Source organism: Salvia hispanica, chromosome 6 (genome assembly GCF_023119035.1).
Source record: "Salvia hispanica cultivar TCC Black 2014 chromosome 6, UniMelb_Shisp_WGS_1.0, whole genome shotgun sequence".
Classification (NCBI taxonomy): domain Eukaryota; kingdom Viridiplantae; phylum Streptophyta; class Magnoliopsida; order Lamiales; family Lamiaceae; genus Salvia; species Salvia hispanica.
The window spans coordinates 34762936-34785287 of record NC_062970.1 but is presented as its reverse complement, the minus strand read 5'-3'; the positions used below and the strand labels follow the sequence as shown (position 1 = coordinate 34785287).

General features: G+C 35.4%; 2 protein-coding genes and 1 long non-coding RNA gene across 3 annotated transcripts; all 3 read left to right on the top strand.

Annotated features, from left to right (window-relative positions):
- Window positions 1–2391: 2391 nt before the first annotated feature.
- Window positions 2392–3314, top strand: LOC125191711. The gene is made up of 3 exons (XR_007171210.1): window positions 2392–2472; window positions 2925–2980; window positions 3231–3314. It is a non-coding gene; the product is annotated as an uncharacterized LOC125191711 (long non-coding RNA).
- A 5412-nt stretch (window positions 3315–8726) lies between these two features.
- LOC125191710 (glutaredoxin-C9-like) lies at window positions 8727–9453 on the top strand. The gene has a single exon (XM_048089117.1). It carries the CDS (start codon window positions 8864–8866, stop codon window positions 9218–9220), a length of 357 nt encoding a protein of 118 aa, XP_047945074.1. The 5' UTR covers window positions 8727–8863; the 3' UTR covers window positions 9221–9453.
- A 7639-nt stretch (window positions 9454–17092) lies between these two features.
- Window positions 17093–19343, top strand: LOC125191709 (zinc finger protein NUTCRACKER-like). Its single transcript, XM_048089116.1, has 3 exons — window positions 17093–17338; window positions 17415–17811; window positions 18406–19343. The coding sequence occupies exons 1-3, from the start codon at window positions 17242–17244 to the stop codon at window positions 19133–19135; spliced, it is 1224 nt and encodes a 407-aa protein (XP_047945073.1). The 5' UTR covers window positions 17093–17241; the 3' UTR covers window positions 19136–19343.
- The last annotated feature ends 3009 nt before the right edge of the window (window positions 19344–22352 follow it).

Below are 22352 nucleotides of genomic sequence, written 5' to 3'. Positions count from 1 at the left end.
TTTGATCTCAATTTGTCTCCTTTCAAGTCTCAATATCTACTACATCATTTAACTGTTGTTTTTTTCATCGTTGATGTTGAATACGGTAGAACAAGGAATTTGAGAAAACGGTGAAGCAGGGGAGGGATTCGAAGAGCCAAGCAATCCAAGATGCAAATGAGTGAACAATTTGTTACATCAGGAAAAGAGATCATCATTTTTTTTCCTTATGCTTTGGTACATTTTTCATGTTGTCTACTTGACCTTGTTATCTTCATTTTATATTTTATTGCTTTTACATTATTCGAATAATTTGCTACATTATATGTTTAAACCTGGAATTTGAATATCATGCCTTATTACATGGTTTAGTTGATGAGCTACATTATATGGTCAATTTTATTCTCTGATGTCCATGTATATTGTTTAGTGGATGAGCTACATTATCATGTCAACTCCATTCTCTGATGGCCATGTACATTGTGTAGTTAATGAGCTACATTTTCTGGTCAAAGCCATTTTCTGATGTCCATGTACATTGTTTAGTGGATGAGCTACATTATTATGTCAACTCTATTATTTGATATCCATGTACATTGTTTAGCTGATGAGCTACATTTTCTTGTCAAAGCCTTTCCTAAGAGCTACAAATTGTTGGCTCACTTATATGGACACGAAGTAAACTGTATGGACATGAAACCTACAATTAGTTGTCTTTGTACATTGTTAAATGGATGAGCTATATTATTTGTATTTGTACATTATTTCACAAAGTTGCTAAACTGAAAATATTTCAAGTTGAACATGTTTACCTTGTCTTTTAAAATTTTGCAGCAGTACATTTTGTGTGCTGAAGTCTATATTAGTGCATTTTGTCTGCTGAAGTAGTACATTAGTCTACCAATTTGCTACATTATCTGATTACATCTTGAATGTGTATCTGGTTTCTGACTACATTATTTCACTGATTTGCTACATCAATCTATATATTTGTGAATAGGTTCAAAGAGGGCATGACTATGACGACTTTGACAACAACACGCGAGTGGACATCCAGACACAACCACCTAAGAGGAATAAGAAGGATTCAGGAGGACGGAGGAGGAATATGTGAATATGATTAAGAAACTGAACCCGAGATTAATCCAAGCTATCCATGAAATTGGGGAAATAGCATGGTTGCAAGGAAACATGAATTGAATGCTTATACTTGTGTTAATTATGAAAGGATATTTTTTTGGGATGTCAAACTGATGGTGATGTACACTTTACTTATAAATAATGTAAACTTTTAATTTCAAGTAATGTACAATTACTTCTAAATAATGTGGAAATACAATAACACATTTTTAAATGCGCAACATGTTTAATGCACAAAATTTACTAAATAATGTACAGTTACAGTGTTGAATAATGTATGGAACGAACAATATTCAACTAATCTAACATTTGTAACGGACATTAATGGGACCTAAGTTTCAGCCATTGGGATTCTATACGGGAAGTTGTGGGTACTATACCCTAGCTCATTGGATAAGTTAATCCTAGGGGAATGAATCTAACTTTATGCCCTTAGCGAACGTTATATAAATGAGTCGGTACTACACCCTAGCCCATGGACTACTAAACCCTTGGGGAAGGGATTTAACTTCTGGCCCTTATCAAACAAATAAAATTACATTACTAGCTAAGTGGCATATACATTAAATCACTTTATTCGTACATTGATTACTGGAAATTTGTACGTACATTAGTTACTGCAAAATTTTAGTTGTCCGTGACTCATTTTATTTACATTACACGTACCGAAAATGTACATTATATATATTATATACGATATACGTCCTGTACGTACTTTGCAAAAATTTATCATACAACTCTAATCTATAAAATATTGTTTATATTATATCCACCGTATGTATATGTGTCTCCATTATATAATAACACTGAAAATATAAATGGGTCCTTCTAGCGTGATTGATATTTCCAACTAAAAATAATTGTTAACAATAAATATATATATATATATATATATATAGGGGAGCATTAGGGTCCTATTACATCCTTAGTGTCTTTTCTCTTCTTAATATAAACCATTAGATTGATGGAATGGATGGACTAGATTAAAAGGACAAATCTTATTCCGTATTGCATTATTCGTTCATTTTCGTGCATTATAAGGGTAAAGCAGTAAAATAACATACTAACCCAGACGTTTCAAAACGGAAGGTGCGATATTTACGCAGCATTTTCATTGACCTTTCATCTCCTCTCTCTCTCTCACTCCATCCCATCAACATTCTCTCAACCCAATTTCTCCCCTAATTCAAAAACAAGAGAAACCCTAGCCGCCGCTCTCTTCCACTCGAATTCAAATTCAGCAACGATTTCCGCCGTCAAATCGCCGTCGACCGCCGATTCTATCTCACAAAAGCTGCTGTTTTGGTTCGTGGTGTGGGTTGATAGTCGAATCATCTCCTGGACATAAAAAAGGTGTGTGTTTGCAGTATATTTTTTAGGTAGAAACACTACTAAACCTCGATTGGCGACGTTTACAAACACAACCAGTAGCCGATTCACAGTTTTTGTTCTCCTTTGAGTTTCGATTGGAAATAATGCACAAAATTATTTTTGCTCGTTTTTCTTGAAAAAGATGAAATTGCGACCATAATAGTAAGGGTTATGTTCATTCTGGGTATATTAAGTTATGTTGTGAGTTATAGCTTGGTTTTCATCCATTAGCTTTCGATTTGGAACAATGCACAAAAGATGTCTTTTTTTTTTGTGGAGAAGATGAAATTGTGGGCATTTGATTTAGGGTTGTAAGCTATATGGAAGTGTATAGTGGATTTCTGACCAATATTTACATTGTTCGTCATTAAATGGTTGAAACCTCACTGATTTATGGTTGAAACATCACTGATTTCGTCAATATTGTTGCGCAGATATAGAATGACTAAAAGAGGCCGGCCGTACAAAAGCCAACCGGAACCCAGTGAAGGTGATGCATTATTTTATCATTCTTGTACATTATTGTCCATTTCATTAGATTCGAACTCTGTGTTCATTGAGAAATTGCTATTTTTTGCACTTTTTGGTATAGGTTGCAGTATAGGAAGTAATTGTTTAGTATAATTTGGTTTATACATTAAATATTTTGTTCTGTACATCGGTTAATAGATGTGGTGCATTATTTGCTGTAACGTATACATTATTTGTTCTAATTCATATCTTTTTCATATTCTGGACAGCATCTAAGCAGCGTCGGGTTGAGTTTGCTCAAGAGCGGTTGGATTGATTGCAAGAGTAATCATTAGAAACGCTATTGACGTTAACTTTAAGACTGTTGTTTTTTGATAACTTATTTTGATTTGGTCAAAGGACGACTTGTTTTGAACCGTAGATATCACCTGATAACTAAAGCATATTTTGCTACTAGTGTGTGATGTAGTAAAGTGATAATGGATAAATTATTCCCTGGATTTTGAGGAACTTCTGCTTGGCCCGCCATGGAATAAATAAAGTGAGTAATGCATAGAATATCATTATTAATGCAAGGCTATTATTCGATAATGCACATTAACAAATTAATGGAATAATGGTATAAATAAAGGGAGTAATACACAGAATATCATTATTAATGCAATGCTATTATTCGATAATGCACGTTAACAAATTAATGGAATAATGGTATAAATAAAGGGAGTAATGCACAGAAAATCATTATTAATGCAAAGGTATTATTCGATAATGCACGTAAACAAAGTAGTGGAATAATGGTATAAAAACAGGGAGTGATGCACAAAAATTCATTATTAATGCAAGACTATTATTCGATTAGCACGCTAACAAAGTAGTGGAATAATGGTATAAAAAAAGGGAGTAATGCACATAAAATCATTATTAATGCAAGGCTATTATTCGATAATGCACATTAACTCCCGAAAAATCCAAATTTATTATGCATAAAATGTTCACAGCGCTAGAAATAATAAAACTAAGACAACGAAACAAATAATAAAACTGAATACAAGACGAAAACTAATTTTTTAGGTACAAAACACATCAAGCTTTCCTCTTGCCTTTACTAAGCTCTTTCTCCAATATTTTTTAGCGAAATAATAGTTAGAATTTGAGTAAAATCGATGAATTATATAACCCGCTGACCCGAACGGGTCAGCCCGTGTAGCCCAATTCTGCATTTGGGTTGCGATTTTCCAGCCCTAACTCATGATTTTATCGGGTTATTCAGGTCAACCCGCGGGTTTCGGGCTATATTGACATCCCTACTTGTAAGTACTTTATTTTTCAATTTTATATGCATTTTACCGAACTCGTCATTATGGTTAGGCAAAGTTGTTAGAACAGTTTGAACGTCGGCGTTCAGTAAATCCGCATCGTCCGCACCATTTTATCTTCCTTGCATAAGCTGCATATTTATGATACATGATGGTCTTCCCTCTTAGTGCAAAGAAATAACTGAATCCACTTTAAATATCGCGTCTCTAATCCTATCATTAGTTGGTTTAAATAAGGAATACTAGTATTGATTTCTATCAATAATAGCATATAGAGGTAATTATTTACTATCTTAATATTATATTTTTTAATAATAGTTTACAAAGCAATAATAAACTCATACAGTATATTTTCATTTATACGTGTAGTATTTGAAAATGCTGAATGTAAAAGTGAATAAAATGTGTCCAGCCCCAGAAACATCTTAGTTTTGGTTTGGAGTGCTGACTAAAACGTCATCCACCGAAAATCAAAATCATAAGCTAGAATTATCAACAACATTAATAGCAGTATATATTCAAATCTCTAATATCTCATTTATTAAGATATAATTGTAACAAATTAAGTTCAAATTTTGATGTATGAAATGATTGTTCAATTCTTAAAACTCCATACATATATCATATATGGAGTTCATTTTTTTAAATTTTATTCTTTGTTCAACTTATAAACATATCTACTAACTTATCTTGAAAGAAGTCAATTCCAATTGAACAAACTTTACTTATGGTGCGCAAGAAAAACCAATTGTAGGGTGCATTTTGATGATCAGTTGTCAGTGTCACAACTAGGAGTTGCATTGCACATGGATGCGTGGTGGAATTGAAACTGCCATTTAATTTTTCTAGGACCACAATCAATTAATAATTCCAAAAAAAAATCTTCTAGTTATAGTTTGAGTGTAATATTTTGTACTTTACTAATTATTTGGAATGAGCTGCTGTCGCCAAATTTTAATTGATGTAATTAGTCTCACTATTTGTGATTCATGTTAGTATTTCGTTTCGTGTGTCAACTGATCAGTAAGAAAAAAAAATGAAGAGATTAATTAATATTCATGGTAATTATGTTAAACCCATGTTAAAATCATAATGTTGATACTACAAGTTTGTGTGAAAATTAATCACCAAACCCTTATAGAATTTGATTTTTCCCTTTTCTAAATGGATTATTTTCCATTTCATATTCATCATTAATACTAATGTAGATGATGTATACGACACAATAATATAACATTATCAGATTAAACAAATACGGTGGTCATGAGAGATATCAATTCCACTTGAATCTGCAGGTTGACCCAAATAGTCCGACATTTTTTATATAATTACGATTAAAAATTTATGGCTTAGAGAATATCACAATTTTAATTAACCTAAACCAAATAGCCCATAATCCGATAAAGTTGACCCAAATTTAAACCAAGTACTATAAGCTTGGCCCGAAATGAGTCAATTTTCATTAGTTTTTAATTAAATTTTTATTAGTTTATGTTGGGGTCGATGATAGTAATAGAAATTATATTTAATTGAAAATTGTATATATAGATTAAAAAAAATGATTTTTTATTAAAAAGTTTGTTAGAATAAAATACAGATAATCACAAACATATATAGAATAAAAAACAAGAAATATTTACCTAATGTGATACAATGTTTATAGCGTTAATGCCAAGTAAATGATTTCATTACATACTTTTTTGAAGCTATATAGAGTATATAAACAATATGAGAGTTATAATCCTAGTCAAAATATGAAACAAAACCCAGCCGGGATAGGAAACTTGTTGGACCTAAAATACATATCAAGCTCTTTATTCCAACAACATCCACTTTGAGAATGACAACTTCCAAGTAACCACATTTTAAATCCAACACGATAAATATGGATGCTCATTTAAATGACTGAAATTCCTTAACTTTATAAAACTTGAACTCAAATTTCTTTTCAAGTTATTGTCTTTCCATAAATATTTTTGTTTTATGTAATGTCTATCTATTTAAGTATGCTAAAATTTATTAATTGAATAGAGTTTTAGTAATTTTCCCCTTTGTTTTAAGTGAAGATTCTCGGAGATGCAAGCCTCCGTACAAGCAACCGTATGATTCTAGTCTACGTTTTATCGTTATTTCATAACTCTGATCAATATTTCATGATATCAACTAATCTCATTCGATTTTTTTGATCAAGTGCCGGCTACTACGAATTTTTCATCATTGGTTTTAAAGTGAATATTCGTTCATTGACAACTCCCCTTCCCATTTCCCTCTTCTTATATCCCTTGCTAAGTCTTGTTTTTTAAAACTTTGTCATCCTTAACAACGTGCGTTCGTGACAACATGTTAAATTTGAATAGAAATAAATAGTTATAGTAGTATCAGAGCAACTGTGACATCAAATTTGATATAAATAAGTTATAGTACTAAAGTTTGTACTTATCGGTGGTGTTCGATTTCCTAGATAAAATAGTACTCCTACCAAGGTACAATATAGGATAAAGTTGTGAGATTATTTTAGTTGGAAGGGGTTGGCTATAAGTTATTATCACATGATTATCCATCTAAGATTATTGAAGTATGAGATTCAATCTCATGAACCAAATACATTACATATTTAATCTTGATATACAATCTTGCAAACCGAACAACCCCTATTATAAATATATAAAATACTTAGAATATTTAAGAATGATAGGAACGTTATAGATGAAATGGCATATTTGAGGGAGCATTCAATCTTGTGTTGTCACATACCACTTAATAAATAGACACGTATATTACCTAACATATCGGAAAGTAATTAATTGTGAGTTAATATCTTAGTAACTGGAGTCTGTAGAGAATTAGGTAAAGAATGAGAAGTGAAAGTTAATCTTTATGTTTATCTCATTCTTTTGCTTTTGAGTTTCTTAACGAAGAAAACATTCAATAGTACAACAATTTCAGATTAAAAAAATTCACATCAAACTGTTAATAAACCCCAATTTAAGAATTTGTTGTTATAAACTTTCACTAGTCGATATGGAGTGTGGGCATGGGCATGGTTTTTAATGCGCAAATTGTGCGTCATTTTAATTTTGGACCACCCCCAAATATAGAAGTGATGGGGGTAATCTTATTTAAAATTATGTAGTATTACATGCATGAATTGTCGTTATTAATTGCATCACCAATTCTGAAGTCACTTACTCTTGTCAGATTAAACGTACTATGCCTTTATTTTAATTAAATAAGAGTAGGTGACGTTGTAATTCTTATAAATTGATCTTCTATTCATTAATCCCACATTCAGTTTTAGCAGTGAATGTAAACCTACTGCGTTTTCCTGAATTACTACGCCCGATTATTATTTATTAGCCTCGAAAATACTTACACTTGTTTATTTTGTAATTTTGTATGAACCATTCCCGTGCTTTCACAGTAGGTACTATTAATAACAAAAAATATAGAAATGTTTTCCGCCATTTTTTTTTATAAGGAATAATTATATAAATGATTTTTATCCGCACTTTAAATTAGCAAAATAACACTGATTCTGTCCACGAAAAATAGACCACACTGTGATAGTTTTAGTGTGGAATTGATAAAATAAGAGAGAAGAGAAAAAAGTAAGAGAGAAGTAGTAGAATGTGGAGTCCATGTTATTAGTAGTGTTTAATTGTTTTAGGTAGCAAATGTGAGGTCCTTTTTTAGACTTGGTCTATTTTTCGTGAACAACCAAAAGTGGCAAATATGATCTATTTTTTGTGGACGGAGGGAGTAATTGAATACCTTAATTTTGGCAGGAAGGTCTTTCTTACGTGGTGATTAAAAAATTATCTATTTATATTATTTGTGTTAAATATATCACTGTTTTTCTCTTAACTTTTTCTGACTTATAAACATTTTACTAGGTTTATTTCCAATCTTAATACATCCATCACCAAAAATTACCATTTTTGGAAATGTGACAGCTAGAATATAAAAAACACACGTAGACATCCATATATTATCAGAATAACACGTAAGCGTTCATCACGCCAAATGTAAAGTTATTTTTTTATGCAAGAAAGTACGCATAAGAAATTTTTTCATGTAAAGTTCATCTTGTAAATTGTCATTTTAAATGACGAATATAGTTTAAAAAAAGTAGTTTATAGATTGAATTTGTATTGTTGAATGTAAAAAGTGGCCCTAAAATTCCCACTTGTGAGTGGTGTAATGAAAGGAGTAAGTAAGCCACCTTTATTCTCGCTGAAGTCGGCTATTTGGTTTGACCCCCAAAGTAAAATGCGGGCACCGACTACGCATAATTATGTAGGGAGTGACGCCATTTAGTGAAGAAAAAGATGTGGTGGTGTCGTAACACAATTTTGCAACCTTTCATCAAAACAAGGGATGTGACGTCACTCTTTACATAACCCTCAACATTTATGACGCTTAACAAACGTGCAACCGCCCTTTTCACGTTCCACTCCTCTCTAAGTCTCTAACAAACTCAAATTAAACCCCATCACCCTCTCAGTCTCACTCAATATATATATAACAATATACTCACCAATAAGCCAAACTTATAAAATAAAAGGATAGTACTACTCAGTCTGAGTATGCAAGAGGCGATCAAGATTCCGACATCCTTAAACGCGGAGAACAGCGTCAGATTCCTCCGGAGGGACGAGGTGAGGAGAATGGTGGCGGAGAGCGCGGTGGTGGTGGTGGGGAGGAGGGGCTGCTGCATGAGCCACGTGGCGAAGCGCCTGCTCCAGGGCCTCGGGGCCAACCCGGCTGCCTTCGAGGTGGACGACAAGTGCGAGGACGACGTGCTCGCCGAGCTCAGGGCTGCGGAGCTGCCGGTGGTGTTCGTGGGAGGGCGGTGGCTCGGTGGGTTGGATCGGATCATGGCGAGTCACATCACGGGCGAGTTGACTCCGTTGCTCAAGCAGGCTGGGGCCTTGTGGTTGTGATTGTCATATCGTTTCATTTTTTGTTTAATTGGAATTTACTACTAATATAGTAGTATTTCCTCACTTTGATTTTTATTTCAGTTGATTTATTTTTGGTATGCTGTTCGTGAGAATTTTAGTTTTACTCATCGAGAACGTTATTAACATGATGCTGAGATTTCAAAATATTCGATTTGCAGTGGGCCTAACCTAATTAATTTCTCGTGGAAAAATAGTATTCCACGTAATGTTTATCTCGTGTGATGGGACTAATATTGAATATTTGAATGTGACTAATTTAATCCATACTCATCCCCAAATACTAGAAATTACTATTCATTTCGTATTCAACACAGGAATTTAGATTTTGACATGTACTATAACGGTGGGATCGTCTCACACTGTGTAGTGTACTGCAATAACAAACTAGTTATGATTTTTTCGTACAGATATAATCATACAAAATTACTTTGAAAAATATGAGCTGGCAATTATGGTACCATGATTAATGCTCTAGCCCAAATATCTCAAATTTGAGTCCACTGTGATTTGTGGGTTTTTTTATTTCAATCTATTTGTCTCTGAAAAATAATTGAACATGAAATTTTTTAAAATAAACTCGTAATGTATACAGAAAAATAATCAGAAAATTAGGAAGCTATAATTAGATTCGGGACAGGAAATCGTTTTGGGGTAGAAAAATATATGATTATATTTTATAATTTTTGAAAAGGGACATTCAGTGAAAAATTTTACATGCATGCAAAATTCGAGTGAGGGCATTTGTCCCTCCTATCTATAACCTGGCTACATTGGCAGATGTCTTAAATTTTTTTATTGGAAACAAGTCAATATATTTGGAATATTTGAAAAAGGAAAATAAAGAGAGAGCAAGATATGTTTTAAAGTTAGGCACTGTAGGATTTTAATAATAATTGCAGTATAAAATGAGAAAATATTTTGTTTTCGCAATAGCAAGGAAAACGAGGATGCCTTTAGCTAAATTTAATCTTCAATTGTGAATTGTGAAACATAGCATTAGTAAATTATGAATTCTTGAATTCGGCCGCAAAGGGTTGTATTTATTACTCCCTCCGTCCCATTAAAAATGACCCTTATTTTTTTTTGGATTTGTCTCAATTAAGATGACTCATAACTAAAAATGAAAACACTTTTTTCTCTACTTTATTCTCTCTCTTTTACTTTAATCTCTCATCTTTAAACACAAAATAAAATTGCATAAATTCTCATGGCGTCTGAGGAAGAGTCATCTTCCTTGGGACGGAGGGAGTACCAAGTCTTTTCCAGTAAGTAGTAGTACTGTATAAATTTTGTTAGAGCACACAAATTATATACAGGCTAAAATAATGTAACTCTAAAATAATGTAACTCTGAAGTTAAGACCCATATAAATATTATAGCCCAAACTATTGGTCCAGAAGTTCAAATTCAAATTAATAATTTAGTTTCTAACTTCCTATAGATAAAAAAAAGAGCTATATTAAGGGTTTTTTTTTTTTTTTTTGCTATATTAAGGAGTTTGAATTGTTAGTCATTGCACACCTTGTGTCATTATGGCTTATTGAATACATAAATATAGATAAATGCAATCGAAATGAATGTTTGAGAAATTTTATTTTAGATTGTGGTACCCTTTACACATGAAGATCATAGTTTGGGAGTTGGGAGCGACATATATTCATGATTCATTGAAATTTTAACTATTCAATCAGAATTATATGTGTTGGACTTGCAGTAATTTTTTTTAGATTTTTAATTGGTATCTGAATCTAATTTTCACGAATAAGTTTCTTAATCTTTAAGATGAAGCGAAGAGTAATTAATCAGTTCTTTTATATGGAGATGGATATTTTTTGTTTGAAAAATATTGATTAGTTAGTATGAAATCCATATTATTATTATCGACCGCCCCATTATTTAACGCAGGTTCCATGAATTAAAAACAAAATTAAAATGTTGAAAATTTTAGTGATATCTAATGCCGAGCGTGCCATTATAGCCTAGATGAAGGGCCACTTGAAATAATTTTATAATGGAATCCTTTAAAAATTGGGGCTATATTTGACCACAATAATTGTCAAAAAAGGAACTAATGCTTTTATGTTGCCAACTTAGATTTGTATTCAAAATTTTAGCAATAATACTAGCTAGTCACCCCAATTTTGTTACTATTTTGATAAATAAGTTTCACATTCCACTGACTCATTCCACTCAAGTTATATTAATATATAAATAAAGTATTAAAATAAGACTAATATTCCACTAATTTTTTCAATCCACTTTTGTTTACATTTCTTAAACTCGTTCAAGAATCAAAGTGGACAGTTATTCAATAACGGAAGAAGTAGTCTAATACTTTTTCATTAGAGCATCTGCAATGGAGGCTAGCCTATTCGCTAGCCTCCATTGCGGCCGGCGAGAAAAATTAGGCTAGCCGATTCGCGGCGCTAGCGATCAGCTGGCCGATGCGCTAGCCGCCATTGCAGGCTCGAAATCGGCGAGCGACCGACTAGAATTAATTTTTATTTTTATTTTTTTTTAAATTTTCGAAACTCATATGTGAATGGCGTGCGGCGACTGGGTCCGAGTGTGTGGAAGTAGGAGGATTTTTTTATGTATTTTTTTTAATTATGTACTTTTTTTTAGGATGTACTTTTTTTTAATTTAAATAAAATGATTGCATTTTTCCGTATCTGTGTCGTAAATTTAATTCCGTATTTGCGTGATTGTAATTTATAATATGAATTTGTTATTTTGTTTATTGTGGCTAGTCCTAGTGCTAGTCTAGTTTCTAGTCCACTATTGAGTAATTGAGTGTCCTAGTGATGTGATAGATAGTTTCTAGTCATGATGACGTGGCATGAGGTGTCCAATTTTTAGTCCAAGAGCCACGGTGGACGCTCTTTATCATAATTTTTTTTTTGACTTTCTTGATATGCGAATTTTTAACAACTGAACTAATTCGGTGGTGTAAACTGTAAACCAACTCATGAAACAATAATACTAGTTTAAGTAGAAACTATGGATTGTTTTATTTTAAAAAACTTATTTATATCTTTAAACCTCGATGCATTTTTACTTGAAATTCAGAGAGCCCAAACACCACTAACCAGAGTCTGATTTAGCATTTTGAGTAAAATATTGATTTTCAAACAGATAGTAGTGTAATTATTGATACCATTAACATTAGTTTTTTACAATCATATTCTTTTTAGGAAATTCTATGCATAGCTATGCATACCCTTAAATTGTTCTATGTACTAATATTCTTAGCGATGCCTTTAGTTTTGCTCTTTTTAGTCAAGCAACTGAAATATATAAAATAAAATTGAAACATGTTCTAAAGTTAAATATATAAGTACGGGACAGATGGAATATTATCAGATAATGTGCTATGCGTCGATATTGCCTTTTATTTATATTTAACAAATATATCAACATCAAAATTATGAATTGGGTTTCTTGATTAAATTAGTGTCAATTTTGGTGGGAGGTGGACCCTTTTCTTTGAATGTTTCAACACATTTTAGTCCATGAACAATATAGCCTTTTTCTTACACTTTCCTTCGCATTCTCTATTTCCTAAATGATAATCCATCACAGTAAAATGATTATGAATTACGGTTTACGGCCAACTATACAGACCGGGATTAACAAAAAACAATCGTGCCAAGTTAATTGAATCTGTATTCAATGTTGGGTTATCCCAAGTTACTTAAGTCATTTTTTAACAAAAAATAAAATATTTAATCATATCTTTTTATTTTATTTTTTTACTTTACTCTCTCTTCTTTCTCTTACTTTATTCTTTTCTCTACTTTATTTAACTCACTAAACACAACTTTCTTAAATCTCGTGCCGAAAAGAAACGCTTCAAGTAACGTGGGACAGAGGGAGTCTTATTTTTTCCATTTTCGTATGTCTACCAAATTTAGTCCAATTTCTTATTTTAAAAACTTTTTCATCATATTTTTTTGTTCTATGTCCTATTTTATCTATTTTTTTTCTTCTTCTCATATTTTACAAATTGTGCATTAAAATTAATACCATGCATAAATATAAGACTTTTTGTGTGGACGATAGAGTACTAATTTATAGTACAATGTTATTAGTACTCCAGTAAAATATTACATAGACTAATGGAGTGTTGATTGAATTAGGTATCGTTCGGTTACTATGACTAATTATGTTAAAATTATTTATTCAGGATTAAGTTGTGAGATTTAATCTTATGAACCAAACATACATAATACATATATTCATGAGTTATACTTTTTAAACCGAACATCCTCTTAATTGACAGAATTAGTAAACAAAGTAAGCTTCATAAAAATCGTTTCACATTTGACAATCGGTGTACTTAATTTATGATCCACATAACATATGCAACTAGAGATGCGAGACAAGCAATAGCATGAGATACGATTTCTCCAAAGGCGACGATTCCTTACTCTTTTGATAATGAAGCATACGGATTTTTATATTAGATTCCATATCAAATGACAAATGGGAAACTGTTATGTATACAAAAATTTCGTTCTATTTTCAAAGTCCGTTTTATTAAAAATAATTAGTAGGAGTATATGTAAATGGGAGGTCGAATTGGCTACATCGTGATTAAAAAGTTACTATATAAATCTAAATTTTCAGTACATTTGTAGGTATAGATTTGTATTCTACTAGTATCAAACACTGAATTTCTTCAAAGTTAGAAAAAAAATAGTTAGTGATATAATTAAAATTTGAAATAAAATGTCATATACTACTTACTATCTTTCATCCCATAAATGTATGCACATTTTTCTTTTCTTTTTTCGTCACTATTAAAACGTACACTTAATTACTTTTCTGCATACTAGCTACCATACTACAATTGCTACATTAATATCCTTATTATCACAATTATGTACAATTACTTTATGTAAAAATATCTCTAAAATGATATTCTTTTAATAACTCACAATACCACCAATTATAATCACTTTATATAGAAATTTGATAGCAATTTGATTAAGCTATACTTGGTAGCCCCTATGAATAGCTCCATAAGTTTATAAATTAAATGAATTGGGCATAAACAGCACATTCCGTTTGAGTTTGAAAACTTTTATAAGACAAATATTCCATTCCAAAAATTCTTGGCATTTCTAATAACTACAAACATACAATTATTAAGAGAGAAATAAAGAGAAGAGAGTGAATCCCACTTTGAAATTTGAAATGAAGTATTCAAGGCATGCAGCAGGTGATGAATACAGAGTTGGAGACAAAATTCAATCCTTGAAACTAGAAAATACTCTCAAAGTCCAAGATCCTTAATTAGTACGTATAAAATATTTCCCAGGATTCAAAATATCCATGTAATATCAATATTAGAGTTTAGGTAAAAGACAAATAAAGAAACAAACATACCCTTGATGATAACAATTCACTTTTACTCAAACCAACTACGATACACACAAAAGCATACAAACTATTTTTGCACCTTTTTGAGTTCCTACAAGTATATATAGTCTTTATAGACAGACCACCACACAATTTCACTACCTTTAAAGTTAAATTACCGTTGTGAATTTGATATGGTAACATTATCAAAACTCTATTTACGGCAAGCACGTCATGATATTCTTGACAATATATATATCGTTGTAAACTTTGAAATACAAAAAAAATGTCCGGTAATAGATTTCAATAATTTTCCATAAAAAAGGAAATTATAGTTCATCTTGAAAATCATACCAATATTTACCTTTATGAAATAAAATTAGGTTTAATTAGAGAAAAAGTGGACATAGTAAGTTGAAGCCTATGGGGAGGGGCAAGAATATTCTGTAGTCGCCAAAGTTCAATAGCTAAACTCCAAAGATTAAATTGTAAAGAAAGACATCATTACATTATGATTAAGTGTTGGCAGGAAAAGTCAGCCCACAAGGAGACGACCACTCACACTCCAAAAAATTCACTGCCTTTGTCAGTTGCCCCTCGCTTAATTAAACATATTTTTAGTACTGTTTCTACTTTAAATAAATTAATCACCTTTAGTAAAATCTGATTCTGGGCCACCTTTTATCTCCAGTCAATGCATACTTTTCTCTTTTAACTATAAATGGTTTGAAATATTATATACTCCCTCCGTCCGCGAATAAGAGTCCCGTTTTTCCATTTTAGTCCGTCCGCGAATAAGAGGGTCCCACCTTCCACTAACTCATTCCACTAACATTTTATTTAAAACTAATATATACAAGTGGGACCCATATTCCACTAACTTTTTTTCACGCACTTTTCTTAACATTTCTTAAAACCCGTGCCGCTCATAAATGGTACTCCTAATGGCGGACGGAGGGAGTAATTTATAAAAAGATGCCTTGAGTTTTAATTTACAATCTACAACAATGACAAAGTCTTTCAAGAGCAAAATTAGAAAAAGAGTGCATGCAAGATTATGCTAGTGCTCTTGATCACATTAATTACTCTAGTACAACACTATATTTCATTCTCCATAGTTAATAGTCGAACATCCACTTTGATTTAGTGAAAAAAAAATATTGTACACCACCCCTTTCCCTTGATGTGCGCTAAATTTGCTGCGAGAGTGCAAGAATTATGATCGATCTCGTCGTGCATTCGTTTGTCTGAACAACAATATTGTATCAATGAATATCCTTTATACGCTTTTAATGTAAAAGTTCTTAAAGATTTAGAATTAGGCCTTACACTATAAAGCAATACTCAGATTTAAGTATGTTGTTGAGATACATCGCATGCTATACAAATTTATGAATTAGGTAAAATTGCAATTCAAGAAATTAAATGAAATCAATGTATGTGGAGATGAGAAAGTTATAACTTGAATCCTAACAGATCTCTTTTCAAAAAAGATTGCTTTATCAACTTTAGGAAAAGCACAAAAGGAAAGAAATAGGAAGAATCATTTCATCCAACACCAAGTCATTCTTGATTCTACTCCTTCAACATAGAGCCTTGGTATCAACAAATGGTCAAGTGTATAAACCTTTTTCCCTCAAATTTTGTTTAACGGCCTATTCAGATCTTTCCACCGTTACCTATCACCAGTGACAGAGCCAAAAATTTTATGTTGAGTCCAAAATATTGTTTACAATCGTGAGAGATAGAGATGATTATGCAAGATAAATAATTTGAAAATCAGTGATGGAAAAATGGGGTCTGAGACTATCACACAAAAATTAGGTCGATTATTATACCCTTTCATATATGATTATTTTCTTGTCATTTACTTTGGAAGTCACAGTTGGTAGGTCAAGGTTATAATTTCAATTTTGTTTTCGAAAATTCTTGAAATTAATTTGCATCTCACGTGTTTTTTCTTTTTCTTTTCCATGATGTGTCTTTAACTGGGCCAACTTTTTCTTGGTGAATTTAAGCTGCTAGTCAATGCATATTACTTTTAGTTGAAGTATAGCTTTTTTCGTATGTTTTTTCTTATAATTCTTTGCTGGTTGAGTTGAAGAAAATGTAAAATTAAACATTTAGCTAGGTCTACTAAAATGTTCTTACTAGTTAGGCCTCTTTAATGTTCATTAGAAAAATGAACACAAACTAAATACTGAGACAAGAATTACTCGAATTCATGTTTGTTAAAGGTTAGTATAGTGCAAAAAATGGAAAACAATTATAGGATAATGATTCCAATCAGAAAGGTGTATAGTTCAACTTTTCCCTCATCATATGTGTCATCATAAACCTTTGTAGTCCCACAACCCACCTCCCACTTTCATTTCAAGTATACAAGTATTTTATTCTATTCCGACAGCAAGCTGTTAAAATATTTGTATATCCGAGGTATGAGAGAGATTGGCCATATGGCTCCCCTTTAGCTACTTAATGGGATTGAAAAACTTCATAATTTAGCACTCATAACCTCCTTTTAATGCTTTGCTTAACACAAAACCTTCCATTACTCATCATCTTCACTGAAAACACATAGTATTAGATATTTTCTCCCTCTCTCTCTCTCTAAAAAAAGGTCCTTGTAAGAGAAGATGACAGATAACGAATCCACCATTTCCAGTCAAAACCCATTAACAAGTGGATCCAGTCCCCCACCAAAGAAGAAGAGAAATCTGCCAGGCACCCCAGGTAAGTAATTAACAAAAATCAATTTCTTTATGGGAATATTAATTCTTGAATGGGAATAATATATGTATGTGTGCAGATCCTGAGGCGGAGGTGATAGCGCTGTCGCCGAAGACGCTGATGGCGACCAACAGATTCGTGTGCGAGGTATGCGGGAAGGGTTTCCAAAGGGATCAGAATCTGCAGCTGCACAGAAGAGGGCATAATCTGCCGTGGAAGCTGAAGCAGAGGTCGAGCAAGGAGGTGAGGAAGCGGGTGTATGTGTGCCCCGAGAAGGCCTGCGTCCACCACCACCCGTCCCGGGCTCTTGGAGACCTTACTGGGATCAAGAAGCACTTCTGCCGGAAGCACGGGGAGAAGAAGTGGAAGTGCGACAAGTGTGCCAAGCGCTACGCGGTGCAGTCTGATTGGAAGGCTCACGCTAAGACTTGTGGAACCAGGGAATATAAGTGTGACTGCGGCACCATTTTCTCAAGGTTTCTTTCTTTCCCCTATACATGTATGTGTGTGTTTGAGATTATAATTCATGTGGTATAGTAAGCTCTCAAATCTCAATAACGATATTTTTTGGTTTGACCTTTGATTAGAGCTTGCTAGACTACAAGGGTGTGAGAGAGAGTTGTACATCTCCAAAACTGGATAGGGTAGTCTAGTTCGGCCAAAACAATATGGCATCTAGATGTAAAGTGCATCTCTCCTAATTAAATTCGATTAGGTTTCATCAAACCCCAATTGAGAATTTTTTTTAGTTATAATTTTTATGAGTTCATTAAAATGGATACATCTTGGTCTGCCTGCACAGGTAGCTCTGCCGGTCTTCTGCAAGGAGGTAATTGAGTTTAAGGTCTTAGGGTGATGGTTTCATTTCTAGTTTTCTAATTATCACAAATACCATTACATGTTACAATGATATATGGGGTAGTCTTGTAGGGAATATACATAAAGAAAAATATGATAAACACTAAATTTAGGCTATTTTAGATCAGATAACTCCAAGATAGAGGAATCCGTGAAAGTGCATCTACATTCATCGTCACAATTGAACTAATTAATCTCTCTCTATCTCTCAGGAGAGACAGCTTCATCACCCACCGTGCATTTTGCGATGCACTAGCCCAAGAAACCGCAAGAGTCACAGCTGCAACACATGCGCCAAACCACATTAACTATCATTTCCTAGGCATGCCCCAACACTTCCCCTCCATCTTCAAGCCCATCAACGACCAAACCCTCGATCCGATCCACGAACTCACTCACTCAACCCAAGACCACCATCCACCATTCGCCAACCCATCCTTCTCCAGCCTCCCACCATCCACATTCTACAACCTAAATTGGGATACCACCCACACCTCCCCAAATATCCCCAATCACAAAGAAGCAACCGTCTCATCATTGTTCAGCACTCATCAAAACCAAATTAGTAGCAACCACGAAGCCGAAGCTTCCGCAAGGATGTCTGCAACAGCTTTGCTACAGAAAGCTGCACAAATCGGGGCGACCACGACCGATCCAGCGATGATACTAGGGAGTTTTGGGGTCAAGTGCAACGACAATGGCTTGGACGGGAACAGGCTTTGCGGGTTGTACAGTACAAGCTCGGTTACGAGCGGCTTTGGGAGCGATGTAGAGAGCTCTGTGAATGAGAATTCGGCGATGAATGGGCAGTTGCAGATGTACACTTGTTCGAAACGACGTCGGGTGCAGAGCTATGAGGAGGAGGGAGGGGAGACGAGGGATTTTCTTGGAGTTGGGATCAATCCTATTTGCCACCCCTCTTCTATCAATGGATGGATTTGAATTGTGTCGATTGGAAATAATTTTGTGGAGTTTACAAAAGGAAGAACGATATATAGTGGAGGGAAAGAGAAGTAGGGCACCTTTTTAACTCCATTATTGCTATCTTGATTAATTACGTTTATTAATTAATTGTTGTTGCTTAATTATGGAAATAAAAAATGTGTTACAAAAGGCTACATCTAGCAAGCGATTGTGTAAGTTGTAACGATTTTCATCTCTACTTCTCGAATTTATTTCGTTGCTTTTCGAAATTAAGAATGGAAAATTTGGTGTTGTAAAACCTAACTGGTAATTAAATGTGGATATAATGTGGAAAGATTCTTAATTTGTGTCACAGTCCAAAAAGCAGCCTGCTATACAAAAAGATAACTAAGAGCATCTCCAATGCAAATAGGTGCCCACCATGCCGCTTACTCTCTCTCCTCGCCACGCGCAAAGACTAAAAATCCACCCGCCACATCAGATTTAGGCCATCCGCAATAAAAATAATTCAAAAAATACTACATTTACGGAATTAAAATAACGATTAAATTACGTAATTAAATTTACGACACGTATACGGGAAAATTAATTCATTTCATTAAAAAAAAGTACAAAGATTAAAAAAAAAATACATGATTTTTTTTTTAAAAAAAGGGCTTCCACACACGAGCCCTCTCTACTGTCGTCGCCGCCGCCGCCACCGTCCGCGTCCGCCGCCACCCGGTATCCGAGCCCACGTCGGAACCCCCCATCCGTGCCTCGCGGCATCCAAATCAACTCGCATGCTCTCGAGCATCGAGTGAAGAAACATCTTCTCCGTGGGGTCAGTGGCGGTCCTCCAATCTTGGAAGACCATGTACATTTGCTCCCGCGTTTTTTGACGCGAGAAGAAGGTGTACTCGCGTGGGGGGGGGGGGGGGGGGGCGAGACGACCTCCTGGGGCGATAGGGGGGATCCTCCCCGCCGCCCGTTGCGTCCGCTTTGTCCAACCGGGCGAGGGCGACGAGCATATGATGGTGGGGTCGGAAACTCCTCAGCATCCGGGAGGTCGTGGGATCCGCCGCTTCGCCGCCAGTAGTCGCCGGAATAGCCGAGCCTCCGCTTCTTCGGCCACCTAGCGTCGCACCCCGCCCGGAACTTCTCGAGTCCTTCGAAGAACTCAAAGCATTCCCTAAGTGGAAATCCTCGTACTTCCCCGCCAAGGGGAACCGACTCTCGGCTATCCCTCCGGCGTCCTCCTCATTCCGCCCACTAGTGAGCCGACGGAGGGCGTTGGCGCACAACGCCGAAAAAAACGGCCGAACGCGGCCCCGATGCGCTCCCACCCCTTCCGCACCTCCTCCCCGCCGAAGTCCTTCCCGTGCGGGCAGGCGCCTCCCCAGAGGCAGCCTCTAATCTTCGCCCACATGTTGACGACCCGCCGGTTGTTCGCAACCGCGGATCATCGCACACCTCCAACCACCCCCGGCCACCCCCGCGTACTCATCCTCCGTCCATATCCTCCGGGAGGGGTGTCGTCAACAGCCGGGCTGCGATGACTCGCCGACCGCCTTGGCCTTCCCCTTTGTCTTTTCTTCTTCTTCGCCGCGGCCCGCCCCGCTGGAACGGGAGTGTCCGGATCCCCGAGATCGATCCCCATGTCATGTAATGACAAAAGGTCATCGCCAGTGAACTGCGTCTCCACTGGGGTCGACGTGTGAGATGAAGCCGTCAAAAAAATCCGGAGAGGGACGATAGACCATGTCCCCCCCCGGTGACCCTATGCAACCGGGATGCATACCCATCATCTCACGCAAGCTGTGCATCATCTTTGCGCATCATCATCCGCTGCATCGGGGGCATACCTCCCCCCCCTGCCCGCCGCCCGGCCCGGGTCCGCCGCCCGGCATACCCCACGGCATCCCTCCCCTGGTTCCCACCCCCGGCGCTCCGGCCATCATCCCCATCAGTCGATTCCAAGGGACGTTAAACCACAGGCCCATCTCGCCGCCCATCGGCCCCGTCCGGATCCCACGGAGTACCGTGGGAGTCGAGATCCACTCGTGTTGGACCGGACTCGTTGTTGTGATCCATCGCTCGATGATGCTCTTGTACAGAAAGTTAGAGAGAGAGAAAACTCGTTAAAACAAGTGGTGCAAATGAAAATGAAACTAAAATCGCGTTTATATAGGTTTTAAAAAAAAATCAAAATTCGGCGCTGGCCGATCGGGCCGCCACAATGGCGGCCATCGCCACGCCACCGGCTAGCCCACGCTGAAAATTTGGCCGATTTCCTGCTCGCCTACTCCAATGGTTCGGCTAGTCGACCGGCTAGCGACGCGAATCGGCTAGCCGGTTGGCTAGCCGGCATTGGAGATGCTCTAAAAATGGCTGACATTCCCGACACTTCTGTTTAACAACATGCGCTTAGTACCACTACCGGTACTCGAATCTAAACGTGATTTAATTCACTTTGTATAGTAATTTATAAAATGCAAACTGAATTAGTTCAAGTTCCATACAACTCGTTATAAGTACAATGTCGAAGTCTGTATGTAGAAAAAAGAAAAAAGAAATTGCAAAATTATCAAATTTCAAAATTGCGTCCGTCAATTTATTGTCTCATTTGTAATCTACTCGGATTTTAAGAAATTGTTTGACTTTATAAAAGAAGGTTGGTAGAAAAAGTTAGTAAATATTGTTCTACTTTTATATATTGATTTTATAATAAAATACTACTCCCTCCGTCCACAAAAGATAGAGCAATTGGTGTATGATACAGGTTTTAATGTAGAATTGGTAAAGTAAGAGAGAAGGGAAAAAAGTTAGTGAGAATGAGAAAAAGTAAGTGAGAAATAGTGTTAGTGGAATGATGTGTAGGGTTATTATTTATTGAAAACTTTCCTTAAATGAATGTGCTCTATTTTTTGTGGGCGGCCAAAAATAGTAAATGTGCACTATTTTTTGTGGACGGAGGGAGTATAATCTCCAATGGGGACGGATGTCTCATAGCCTTCCCGACGGACTTCCCAAAAACACCTCCTGCAACGTCATAAGGACTTCCCACTGCACAGTGGGGCGGATGTCCCTCGCCCTTCCCGCGCGGACTTCCCGCAATAAAAAAATTTACAAATTCACCAAATTAAACAATTTACGGAATTAAACAATATACGGAATTAAAATTTCGACACGAATACGGAGAAAATGCAACCACTTTATTTTTAAAAAAAGTACATAATTATTTTTTAATATAAAA

Bases quoted from the DNA above. Each gene is read 5' to 3' on its own strand.
- LOC125191710 (XM_048089117.1), top strand. From the start codon at position 8,864: ATGCAAGAGGCGATCAAGATTCCGACATCCTTAAACGCGGAGAACAGC.
- LOC125191709 (XM_048089116.1), top strand. From the start codon at position 17,242: ATGACAGATAACGAATCCACCATTTCCAGTCAAAACCCATTAACAAGT. The intron at 17,339-17,414 runs GTAAGTAATTAA...GTATGTGTGCAG, and splicing joins AAATCTGCCAGGCACCCCAG to ATCCTGAGGCGGAGGTGATA. The intron at 17,812-18,405 runs GTTTCTTTCTTT...TCTATCTCTCAG, and splicing joins TGCGGCACCATTTTCTCAAG to GAGAGACAGCTTCATCACCC.